General features: G+C 48.0%; 1 protein-coding gene across 1 annotated transcript in view; it reads right to left on the minus strand.

The window, feature by feature from the left end:
* LOC132384052 (sorting nexin-32-like) overlaps positions 1 to 12,801 on the minus strand; it is a 65,775-nt gene that overhangs the window by 19,983 nt on the left and 32,991 nt on the right. The window contains exons 5-8 of the mRNA XM_059955344.1: positions 7,503 to 7,626; positions 6,671 to 6,775; positions 3,752 to 3,857; positions 86 to 161 (exon numbers count right to left, since the gene is read on the minus strand). Coding sequence (XP_059811327.1) covers positions 86 to 161; positions 3,752 to 3,857; positions 6,671 to 6,775; positions 7,503 to 7,626 — 411 coding nt within the window. The remainder of the gene's footprint in view (positions 1 to 85; positions 162 to 3,751; positions 3,858 to 6,670; positions 6,776 to 7,502; positions 7,627 to 12,801) is intronic.

A 12,801-nucleotide genomic window follows, 5' to 3' on the forward strand; every position in this document is an offset into this window, starting at 1 on the left:
CCCCCCCACCATTACCACTACCCCCAACTCCAGCCACCGCATGCGACCAGGATCAAACGATATTCGGAAAACCGCGCTCCCATACTTGCTGAGGGGGCTTGCGTCCAAGGTTCCCAAACTGGACAGCGAGGAGGAGATCGGAATGTAGTCTTCAGCCACGTCTGCAGAGGCAAGAAGCGACATTTCTGGTCATTTGGATGTAGGCCTAGTGAGCCCAGAGCCAGATCAAGGCTCACACACACACACACTCTTTACTCATATAAAGGTAAGATCACAAGGACGTAATGCTGAGGTTTTACAAGGCACTGGTCAGACCCCACCTGGGAGTATTGCGAGCAGTATCTAAGGAAGGATCTGCTGACATTGGAGAAGTTCCAGAGGTGGTTGAGAAGAAGGATCCTGGAAATGAAAGGGTTTAACGGCTCTGGGCCCGCAATCGCTGGAGCTTAGAGTGAGCGGTGGGGGGGGAATCTCATTGAAATATTGAGAGGCCTAGGGTAGGGCTGAAGTGGAGAGGAGGTTTCCTACAGCGGGAGTGTAAGACCAGAGGGAATAGAGGGAAGCCCCTTTAGAATGGAGATGAGGAGGAATTTCTTCAGCCAGTCTATAGTGAACCTGTGGAATTCAGTGCCACAGGTGGCTGTGGAGGACAAGTCATTGGGTATACTTGAATCAGAGATCGACAGGTTCTTGCTTAGTAAGGGTGTGGAAGGTTAAAGTAAGTTTATTATCAAAGTACACCTGCGTCACAATATACCGCCCTGAGCTTTATTTTGTTTTTCCTCAATAAATCCAATAACCATAACTGAATGGAAGATCACACCAACAGGGTGGACAACAAGACAACAAACTGTGCAAATATAAAGAGAAATAATAGATAAATAACTAGATAAACATTGAAAGCATGAGATGAAGAGTCTTTGAAAAGGGAAGAAGGCAGGAAAATGGGGTTGAGGGGGAAAATAAATCAATACGTCTTTGGACTGTGGGAGGAAACCACATGTGCGTTGAAAAACAGTGAAATACGTCAGTTGTGCCCAATCAAATCAGTGGGGTTAGTGGGGGGGGGGGGGTGAGCCTGCAAGTGTCTCCAGTCGTCCAGTGCTAACACCGTAAGACATAGGAGCTGAATTAGGCCATTCAGCCCATCGAGTCTGCTCTGCCATTCCATCATGGCTGATCCCAGATCCCACTTAACCCCTGACCGATCAGGAAACAATCAACTTCCGCCTTAAGTATACTCACAGACTTGGCCTCCACTGCAGAGGTAGATTTTTGCACAGTAGGGGAATTAAGGGTTACAGGGAAAAGGCAGGTCGGTGGAGATGAGTCCATGACCAGATCATATTGAATGATGGAGCAGCCTCGATGGGCCAGATGGCCGACTCCTGCCCCTATTTCTTATGCTCTTATGATCAACTTCCGACTTAAATATATGCCTGGACTTGGCCTCCACTGCCGTCTGTGGCAGAGCGTTCCACAGATGCTGACACCACTTGCAAGGATCCATGTATCTGTATTGAACCCGCTGTCCCTGTGTTCTACAAGACCCCTAGACCTTTCACTGTATCAGCCCTACGTTGGATTGGCATCCCGAAATATAACCCCTCGCGCTATCGAAACCAAGTTCCCCGACACTGACGGACCACAGAACGCTCACAACTCTAAACCTAAATGTGGGAGGAAACCAGAGCACCCGGAGGAAACCCATGCGGTCACGGGGAGCGGCAAGTGCAAGGGCAGGAACTGAAACCCGATCATTGATTGTTGTCTGCCGCTGTGAAGTGATAAGCTAATGGCTATGCTACCCCCTGCAACAAAAAAAAAGGAGCTTGTGTGTCAGTGACCCAGAGAGTTATATTGGCTGCAGTCTGGACTTGATAGTTTGGCTCTTGGCAGAGTCACCCAGGCCAAACAGGTCAAAGGGTAGAGGTCAGACTAAGGGCAGTCCACTGGTCCTCCAGGTTCAAGGATTCAGCTCAGGGCCGACAACCCTGACTGGCCAAACAAAACCGTAACGGGAACAGCAATGAACAGCAGATTTGGGTGCAGTGGTATTCCTGAGTCTCCACCCGGGACTTGTTCGACTTGACGGTGGTGAAAACCGAGGGGAAGCTACGGACACGATGAAGGAAGCCCTGAACACCGACAGAGATGGAGGACCTTCATCGCTGCCCCAAGCGCCAGCGGAGTAACGGGCGGTAAGTAATAGTAGGTTAAAAGGCCTGTTCTCTGCTGTTCTGTCCTACGTTCTATGCCCTAAAGGGTGCCATGGTAGCGTAGTGGCTAGCACAACACCACTACACCTCAGGACAGAGCCTGGAGTTCAAATCCAGTCTCCTCTGTGAGGAGTTTCTACTTTCTCCTCGTGACCACGTGGGTTTCCTCCCACAGTCCAAAGACGCAACGGTTAGCAGGTTAATTGTCCTGTGACGAGGCAAAGGGTTAAAATGGTGGGTTGCTGGGCAGTGTGGCTTGTTGGGATATAACAGCCTGAACCATGCTGCATCTCTATATAAAAAAAACCAACACACAAATACAATTTCAAGTACAGGAAAAGTTAAAGGTTAGAGGACTATTTGCATTCATGTCAAAGAGCTGCAATCCACAGGGGTGGTAGTGGTTAACCAAGGCAATTAAAAAAATAACATTCAGAAGAAAGCTGATCTGTATTGCCTTTCCCCAAACGTCCTCACGGAGGTGCTGGTGAGCCTCTTAAACTGGTGCAGTGATTTACGGAGGGAACCACCACTGTGGGTCCCATCGAGGCCGGAGGGTAAAGAGAAAGGGTACGAAATTAAACGAATAAATAAAATTAAATTAAAATAAATTGAAATTAAATTGGTACAACGCTTTACAGTACAGGTGACCCAGGTTCAATCCCCACTGCTGCCTGTAAGGAGTTTTTACAATCTCCCTGTGACCGCGTGGGCCCCCTCCCCCCAGTCCAAAGACGTACTGGCTGGTCATTGAAAATTGTCCTGTGATTAGGCTAGGATTAAACTGGGTGGTGTGGCTCAAGATGTTCCGTGCTGCATCTCAACAATAGACGACTTAGGGAACAGTGCTTACAACTCCAGAGGTTTGAAGATGAGATTAAACCCTGGACTGGCCAGGTGAGAGCTTGCAGGAGGACCACCGTTAGGGAACGTCTTAAGTTTTAAAATCAGATAAGATTAGACAATGCTGCAGACGCATCACCAAGGACTGCAAATCGGAAGGATGCCGGAAAAGGGCCAGTAACATCATGAAGTATTTGTCCCACTCCCGTCACGGAGGAGGCTACGTGGCATCCAGGCCAGGACAGCCACTCAGAAACAGTTACCTTCCCCAAGCAGCAAGGCTGATGAACACTTCCACCCACTAACCCACCCCTCGGATCCGGAGTAACAATTATTTTGTTCTCCTGTGTACTTGTGTACTGGAAATGGCATCAAACAATCTTGATCATGGGAACCAGTGCTTAAACTCATACAAGTTTCTTCCCCCCCCCCCAAAAAAAATTAATAATGCTTGAAGATGGCTGGAACAAGGTAAGCACACACAGCAAGGTTGTGATCAGCTAAAATCTGATTTTGTTACACAACAGGATCAGGTTCAAATGAGGTGGCTGTGGTGGTGGGTTTGGACAACAGGAAGCCCAGTTATGGAGAAGCTGGTCCCAGGAAGTGGGCAAAGTGGAATTAAATCTAAAAAAACCCACGAAATTAACAGTCAGCTTGGCTGCGGGGCGCGGTGGTGGGGTACGCACTTTTGTGAGATCGTGTCTTGCGGTCTGCTTTCAGGGTAGCATCCTTGACCCGATTGTGATACTCAATCAGAAAGGTTCTCTCGTGCTCAAAGAATTCGTCCACTTCCTGTAGGAGAGAGTCAAGACAGAAGCAAGTAAAACATCTCAAGACACTTCCTTTCCATGCACTGATTTACCCCGGTAACAGTTTTAGGGGCGACATCACTCTGTGTCTGACCCCAGGAGTGTGTGATGGGACGCTGTGGAGGGAGATTCACCGTGTCTGACCCCGGGAGTGTGTGATGGGATGGTGTGGAGGGAGCTTCACTCCGTGTCTGATCCCGGGAGTGTGTGATGGGATGGTGTGGAGGGAGCTTCACTCCGTGTCTGATCCCGGGAGGGTGTGATGGGATGGTGTGGAGGGAGATTCACTCTGTGTCTGACCCTAGGATTATGTCTGTCTCTCTCTCTCTCTCTCTGGGATAGTGTGACTGAACAGTGTAGTGGTTAGATTTGCTCTAAACACCATGCCCAGGTCAGCAGCTTGTATCAGCTGTGGGAAGGATCAAAGATCCAACAATACTCCAGTGTCCACTATCATTAAATCCCGACATTTAGACATTGCCCAGTTGCACTGACATCTCCTGTGACAAAGTGCTTTGAGAGGTTCATGAAGGCCAGAACCATCACTATAATAGGTCTACAGCGGATGCAATCTCACTGGCTCTCAACTTGGCCTTGGATCACTGGGACCACAGCAATACCTACGCCTGACTGTTTTTTTTTTAAAATTGATTACAACTCAATCATACCTTCAGTACCCATCAACAAGCTCCAAACCCTCGACCTCTGAACCTCCCTCTGCAACTGGATCCTCGACTTCCTCCCATCGAGGGACCAGATTGGAAATAACATCTCCTCCTCGCTGACAAATCAGCACTGGCACACCTTAAGGATGCCTGCCTTGCCTCTCTGCTCCCACGACCGTGTGGCTGGGCACACCTCAACCGCCGTCTATGAATCTGCTGATGATACAACTGGCTGAATGTCACATGGTGAGGAGGTGGTGTACAGGAATGAGATGGATCAATGCTGAGTAACAGCAACTGCAGGAACAACCCTGCACTGTACGTCAGCGGAACCAACGAACTGATCGTGGGCCTCAGGAAGGGGAAGGAAAGGAGCACACGCCAGTCCTCGACGGGGGATCAGCAGTGGAAAGACTGAGCAGGTTTTCCCTCAAGCATGGGAAAAGAAGGCACGACAGCTACGTTTCACTGGGAGTCTGAGGAGACTCGGTTATGTTTGGCAGAGGGTCCCCAGTCAGAGTTGGTGCCCAATGACATCATGTGTGATCCACCCACAGGACCCAAGAACAAATACAGTCGACCCTCCTTATCCACGAGGGATTGGTTCTGGGTCTCTTCCCCGCCCCCCCCCCCCCAAGGATACTCAAGTCCCTTATTTAACCTGTCTGAATGCGGTGGTCTTTAGGACCCAGCGGAACCCTGGACCTATTTAACCTGTCTCAGTGCGGTGGACATTAGGACTTGGCACAGTTCTGAATCCGTAGTGTTTCAGTTCCTGAAAATAATCACGATCGCGATTGAAAATAAGGTGGAAGTAATAAAGCGATCGGAAAGAGGTGAAACGCCATCGGTCATTGGAAAAGCGTTAGACTACAGTCAGTCAACGATCAGAACAATTTTAATGGAGCATGTGAAAGGCCCTGCCCCGATGAAAGCTACAATTATTACTAAGCAACGCAGTGGTTTAATTATTGAAATATGCATGTTTCTTAAGTGTTTTATGTGCATAGAAAGGTAAAATATGTACTATATACCAAGACAAGCGTTTTACTAAATGAGGCTACATAATACCGGATGTACCTGTTCCGACTTCAAATCCGACTTAGACGAATTCAGGAACAGAACTTGTTCATAACCCGGGGACTGCCTGTACTTTTAAATCATCTCTGGATTACTTATAATACCTAATACAATGTAAATGCTATGAAAATAGTTGTTATACTGTATTGATTAGGGAAAAATGACAAGAGAAAACAAGTCTGTACATGCTCAAACAACGAGTGCTGGAGGGAGAACTTCCGGGTTTTCCTGATCCGCGGTTGGTTAAATCCGCGGATAAGGAGGGCCGACTGTACCATATTAAGCACACTGTTGGATGAATCCCTCCTAAAGCTATCGCATTCCTTGTGTAAACATCGCAGCCTACCCTCTGCCTACGTTTTCTCAGCCCATAGCTTCTACACTCCGCCCTCCCCCTTGCTCTCTGAAGGTCTCCGCGCCTTCTTGCCGTCACCAAAGACTCTGGCAAATTCCCACGGATGCACTGCGGAGAGCATCGCATCGCCGTTTGGCACGGAGGGGGCCACTTCACAGGATCGGAAGAAGAGGCAGAAGGTTGTGAACTCGGCCGGCGCCATCGCGGGCACCGACCTGCTAGCATCCAGGACACCTGCAAAAGGCGATGCCTCATACAGCTTCTTCCCTTCCGCCGTCAGATTTCTAAATGGACAGTGAACCCATGAACACTACCTCACTATGTGCTATTCTTTCATTTGCTCTCTTCTTGCACTGATTAATTTTTTTTAATGAATACTCATAATTTATAGTTTTTTTTGTACTATGTACTATGCAGTGTACTGCTTCTGTAAAACAAACAAACTTCAAGACATATGCCAGAGATATTAAACCATATTCTGATTCATTCAGACATCTGCTTCACTGGGGGGTATTTACCGCACCCTGCTGATACCCACAAGGATCTGTTTCCACTCTTCCTGGAAGATTTTAATATGGTGTAAAATTTAAAGTGAATTGAAAGCACCCGTCAATCCGGCACCAAGGTCAAGTGCGTGGCCGATGATGAGAATTTTGCTTCATGGCGTGCGGAGGGTTAAAGAGTTTTGAGCCTCACCTTGATGCCGGAGATGCCAGCGATTAGCGCCTCATCAGCGCTCTTCACGATGTTTTTCAGAAACCCTCCCAGGATCTCCTTCTTGTTCTTCCCGCGGACACTCAGCTGTGGAAAGAAAGCAGCTCACTACCTTGCAGGAACATCCCCCCCCCCTCCCCGCCGTCGGCTGCATCTGCGGGAGGCGCTGCCTCAAAGATCCCCCGCTATTTCCCCCACAGTCTCCTCCCCAACAGCTAGCATCGGGCAGGAGCCACAGAAGCTCGGGGATTTGTACGGCACAGCATCGGAGAAAGCTGCAGAAAGGTCTAACTAGGTTTGTCATGGGTACCAGCCTCCCCAGCTAGACACTTTCAAAGGGTGACGGATGCCTCAAAAAGATAGTGTGCTTCATTAAGGACCCCCATCACCCAGGGCACGCCTCTTCACATTACCACCATCGAGGAGGAGGTACATTTAAACCTGCATACAGTGAAATATGTTGTTTGGAATGACAATACATTGAACTTGGAAAAACACTCAGGAAATCGGACAAACGCCTTACAGATGGCGGCAGCCATTGATGCTGTAGCTGGATGGTGGCATAGTGGCATCAATGCCGGACTTTGGAGCAAAGGCTCCCGAGTTCGAATACAGCCGGCTCCCTTGCACGCTTTCCATCCGTGCTGGGTTGAGCTCAGACTGGTAAAAATAAGAAAGCGGACTAAAAAAAAAATGCCGTCATGACGGTGTCCAGATGACTCCATTCTGAGTTAAGGACTCTTTTCTTCTTCTTCTTCACTAATGCGTTACGCTAATCGCTAGCCTACCGCGCTGCCATGGCAGCCAGACTTACATCCTGGTCGTACTCCAGGAATACGTAGAAGTTGTGATCCTTTCGGAGCACGGGGTGGCCAGCCAGCCGCTGCAGGAAGACCTCGTGCATGGCCACCGTCTTCTTAAAGATGGCCAAGTACTCGCTGTGGGGAGAAGGACAGATCATTGGCCACACTTATACAGTCAGACCGCTCCCTCCGGAGCAAAGACAACTGCTGGAGGAACTGAGCAGGTTGGAGAGCACCTGTGGAGGGAAATGAATAGAAAACGCTTAAGGTCGAGACCAGATGATCCAAGATGCCAATTGTCCATTTCCCTCCATAGATGCTACTTGACCGGCTGAGTTCCTCCAGCATTTTCTGTGTTACTCCAGATTCCCAGCATTGGCAGAGTGGTTAATGGTCCCTGCATCAGCACTCTTTTGTGTCAGCATAAAACTGGTTATTAAATCTTTCCTAACCATTCAAGGTCCCTGTCAGAGTTCTTAGTCTGCTGGAGAAACTCAGCAAGTCAGGCAGCATCTATGGAGGGGAATAAACAGCCGATGTTCAGTCGACCAGATTAATGGCCTCGTGGCTAACTTTGTGGATGATGTGAAGATACGTGGAGGGCCAGTTCATGTCGAAGAAGGAGTTTGCGAAGGACTTAGGAGAATGGGTAAAGAAATGGCAGGTGGAATACAGTGTAGGAAAGTGTACGGTAGAAGGAATAAAGGCATAGACTATTTTCTAAATGGAAAGACAATTCAAAAATCAGAGGTGCAAAGTGACTTGAGTGTCCTCGCAGGGGGATTCCCTGAAGCACCTGTGGAGGGAGATGGATAGAAAACGCTTAAGGTCGAGACCAGATGATCCAAGATGCCAATTGTCCATTTCCCTCCATAGATGAGTTGCGGATTGAGTTGCTGGTGAGGAAGGCAAATGTAATGCTTGCAATCATTTCGAGAGGACGGGAATACAAAATACGGGAATGCAGTGCTGAGGGTTTAGAGGCTTTGTTCTGTCCACACTTGGGAGTATTGTGAGCAGTTTTGTGCACCTTATCCAAGAAAAGATGTGCTGGCATTGGAGAGGGTCCAGAGGTGGCTCATGAGAATGATTCCAGGATTGAAAGGTTTAACATATAGGAGGAGCATTTGATGGCGCTGTATTCGCTGGATTTTAAATGAAGAGGGAAGGGGATATTGAAAGCAGAATTGGAGAGGATGTTTCTTAACGTGGGGGAATCTAGGCCTAGAGGACACAGTCTTAGATAGAAGGATGTCTCTGTAGAAAAGAGATGAGGAGGAATTTCGTCAGCCAGACTGTGGTGAATCTGCAGTATTCACTGCCACAGATGGCTATAAAGACTAAGTCAAAAGTGGAGCTTGCTAGGTCCTTGATTAGTGAAGGTGTCAAAGGATCTGAAGACAGGAGAATGGGGCAGAGAGGGATAAATCACGCATGACTGAATGGCAGAGTAGACTTGATGACATAATTCAGCTTTCACGTCTCTGGAAAAGATTAGAGTTGTGGAAAAAGCTGTCTCGGTGAGTCGCTGTAGTGCTCCCTGTAGCTGCCGCTGCTGTGGGTCAGCGGTGGGAGTGAGTGAACGGGGAGTGCTGCGTCCAGGGTGGCGTCAGCCTGCCTGCATGCTGCAGAAACTGCACTCGCCCAGGCAAAGAAGGGAGCATCCCATCGTGTTCCTGACCTGTAGATGAAGGATGGGCTTTGGGGAGTGAGGGGAGTTGCTCCCCACAGGATTCCCAGTCTCTCACCTACTCCTGTAACCACATTGGGTATGTGAATAGAACAGGGGCTCCCAGCCTTTTTTATGCCATGGATTTTGCACCATTAACTGAGGGATCAGTGGACACAAGGATGGGAACCCCTGGACTACGTGTGTTTTTTTTTGCGTGACTTTTTTTTTGGTTAGCCATTTTGAACGCGCTGTGTATGTTTTGCACCTTGGCCTCAGAGGAACGCTGGTTGTAGACCCCCAAGCTCCCCCCACCCCAAAGCGCAGGACCCCCGCAACTCAGACAGCCGAGATTCATTTACTCCCAGTCTGTGCATTCTGCTGGTGAAGACAGACACAGAACAGTTGTCGAAATTCTCCAAACATGAGGAAATCTGCAGATGCTGGAAATTCAAGAGAGAGAGAGAGGGAGAGACACACACACACACACTGTTGTCCTGACTAAGGGTCTCGGCCTGAAATGTCGACATGCTTCTCCCTATAGATGCTGCCTGGCCTGCTGCGTTCCACCAGCATCTTGTGTGTGTTGAAATTCTCCACCCACTTCCTCATTCCCCATCTGCAGAGGGGTTGGGAAACGAACAGGAGAGCCACACAACCACGCTAACGGATGGAGGCTCATTCCAAACTCAACAGCCTCCGAGTGAGGAAGTCCCTCCGCAAGTTCCCCTTAAATATTTCACCTTTCACCATTTAACTATGGGCTCTAGTCTCACTCAAACGCAGATGACCCATCTAGTCCATGCCGAACTAGTCCATGTTATCCTGCCTATTCCCAGCTGGACCACAGCCCTCCGTACCCCTCCCATCCACGTACCTATCCAGACTTCTCATAAAAGTGTTGAAATTGAACCTGCAGCGACCACTTTCACTGGCACTCATTCCACACTGACACCATCCTAAGTGAGAAAGTTCTCCTCAGTCTCCCCTTAAACACTTCACCATTAACCTTTTCAGATTCAGTTTATTGTCATTTAGAAACCACAAAAGCAATGCAGCTAAAAAAAAAAGACAACGTTCCTCTAGAATATCACAAAAGCACACGACAAAACAGACTACACCAGAAAATCCACATAACGTTTGGCAATCCCCAAATCCAGAGTCCGGAGAGGCTGCTGCGTACTAATATCTCGCTACCGTCTTAGCGCGTTGCCTGGAAAGGAGCTCCAAAGCCACCAGACAAAACAAGAGCAAAAGCTAAAGCTACAAGACCTGCACAAAACCACATAGTTACAACATATAGTTACAACAGTGCAAACAATAGCATAATTGATAAAAAAAAACAGACCATGGGCACAGTAAAAATAGCCCAGAGATGTTAAAAGACTATAAGAGACTATGACCTCTAGTTCTAGTCTCACCTAACCCCAGTAGAAAAAGCTCGCTTGTATTTGCCTGATCTACACCCTCAATGCTGTATTTCTTTTTTGTGTGTGCCACACTCTGCCAGAGCCTCGGCGACCACTTTTTCCTCCTCCAAGTGGTTGTCTTGGAGGAAAGATTCTGTGAGTGGTCCCCCACGTCCTTCTCACAGCGACAGCGCTTTTTTTTTTAAAAAAACGAGGCCAAGTTGTGAGCTCGACACTCAACCCAGTACGGATGGAAAGCGCATCCGGGAGTGGCCCGACTGGATTCGAACTCGGGAACCTTCGCTCCAGAGTCCGGTGCTGATTCACTGTGCCACCAGCCGGCCAGTGCTGTATATCAAATCTTCCCTCATTCTCCTGTGCTTCAATGAACAGAGTCCTGACCTATTCATCCTTTCCCTATAACTCAGGTCCTCAAGTCCTGGCAACGTCCTTGTAAATTTTCCCTGCACTCTTTCAAACTTATTTGCTTATTTGCAGGCAGGTACAATACTCCGAGCAACACACACAAGATGCCGGAGGAACTCAGCAGGCCAGAGAGCATCTATGGAAAAGAGCAAACAGTTGACATTTCGGGCCGAGACCCTTCATCAGGACTCGAATACTCCAAATTAAGTCTTATAAAACTTCTACAACATCCCAATTCCTGTATTCAATACTTGAGGAATAACACATCTACTTCTGCCTGGATATGACACTTTCCCACAGGACACAGTATCAAATTCGCTGACACTGTAAAAATTGCTCCTTCCCATTTCTGCCCATTGTTATTAAGCTTCTTCTATTTTTTGGTAAAGTTTTTGTGATCTGGCCAAGCCCCACAAGATTACAATAAGTTATACACAGAAAAAACAGCTTTAATCAATGGTAAACACGAGGCAGTATGCAGATGCTGGAAATCCACAGCAACGCACACAAGATGCTGGAGGAACTCAGTAGGCCAGGCTGCATCTATGGAAGTGAACAGATAGTCAACTTGTCAGGCTGAGACTCTCCTTCAGGGCTGAAAAGGAAATGGGAAGGTGAGGGGTGAAGTCTGGTGTGTAGGAACGGTCAAGGGCTGGAGAGAAAGGAATCGGAGAGGAGAGTGGACCATAGGAGAAAGGCGAGGAGGAGGGGGAGAGGTGATTGGCAGGTGAGAAGAGGAAAGAGGCCAGAATGGGGAATAGAAGAAAAGGGGATGGGGAGCAATTTATCTATCTATTTATTTTTAAGACTTGTGAGTTGAGATTGATATTCATGCCATCAGGTTGGAGGCTACCCAGACACATTTTAAGGTGTTGGTCTTGCACCGAGGGTGGCCACATCTTGGCACAAGAGGTGGCCGTGGACCAACATATCAGAATGAGAATTGGAATTAAAATGTTCGGCCACCGGGAAATAATGTTAATTGCTCCTTAATTTCCACATTTGGTCTCTCCCCATCAAAGATATTTGCCCTGCTCTACCCACCTCTCTTTCACAGCTCTGACAAAGTGTTTCAGACCCGAAATCAAACCGTTTCTCTCCCCACGGATGCTGCCCGACCTTCTGAGTGTTTCCATCCCTCCTGGTTATCACTTCAGCTTTCCATCATAAAATATTACAGGACAGTACAGACCCTTTGGCCCATAATATTGTGCCGACGTTTTAACCTTCTCCAAGATCAATCTAACTCTTTCCTCCCACATAACCCTCCATTTTTCTATCATCCACGTGACTCTTAAATCCTCCTAATGCATCTACCTTTACCACCAACCCTAGCAGGGCAGTTCATGCATTCACCACCCTCTGTTAAAAAAAAAACACAAAACAAAATCTACCCCTGACATCTTCTCACCACCCCCCTCCATATTTTACTTCTATCACCTTAAAATTATAGCCTTTCATATTAGCCATTTCCACCTTGGGAAAAGGTCTCTAGCTGTCCAGTGTCTATGCCTTTTATCTTGTACACCTCGATAAAATCAGCTCTCAATTTTCCTTCGTTCCAAAAGAGAAAGGCCCTAGCTAACTCAACCTCTCCAATCCAGGCAGCATCCTGATAAACCTCCTCGACATCCTTTAAAGCTTCCATATCTGTCCTGTAGCGGGTGAAATTTGTTGTTTTGTAGCAGCAGTAGAGTGCCCTGGAACCGAAGAGTACAGGCCCGGTCCGTCACAGGCAAAGCTCCCCCCGCCTCTGATCAAATCTACAAGGAACGCTGGCACTAGAAAGCTCCATTCACCATCAGA

This window comes from Hypanus sabinus, chromosome 31, assembly GCF_030144855.1.
Source record: "Hypanus sabinus isolate sHypSab1 chromosome 31, sHypSab1.hap1, whole genome shotgun sequence".
In the NCBI taxonomy this organism is placed as follows: Eukaryota; Metazoa; Chordata; class Chondrichthyes; order Myliobatiformes; family Dasyatidae; genus Hypanus; species Hypanus sabinus.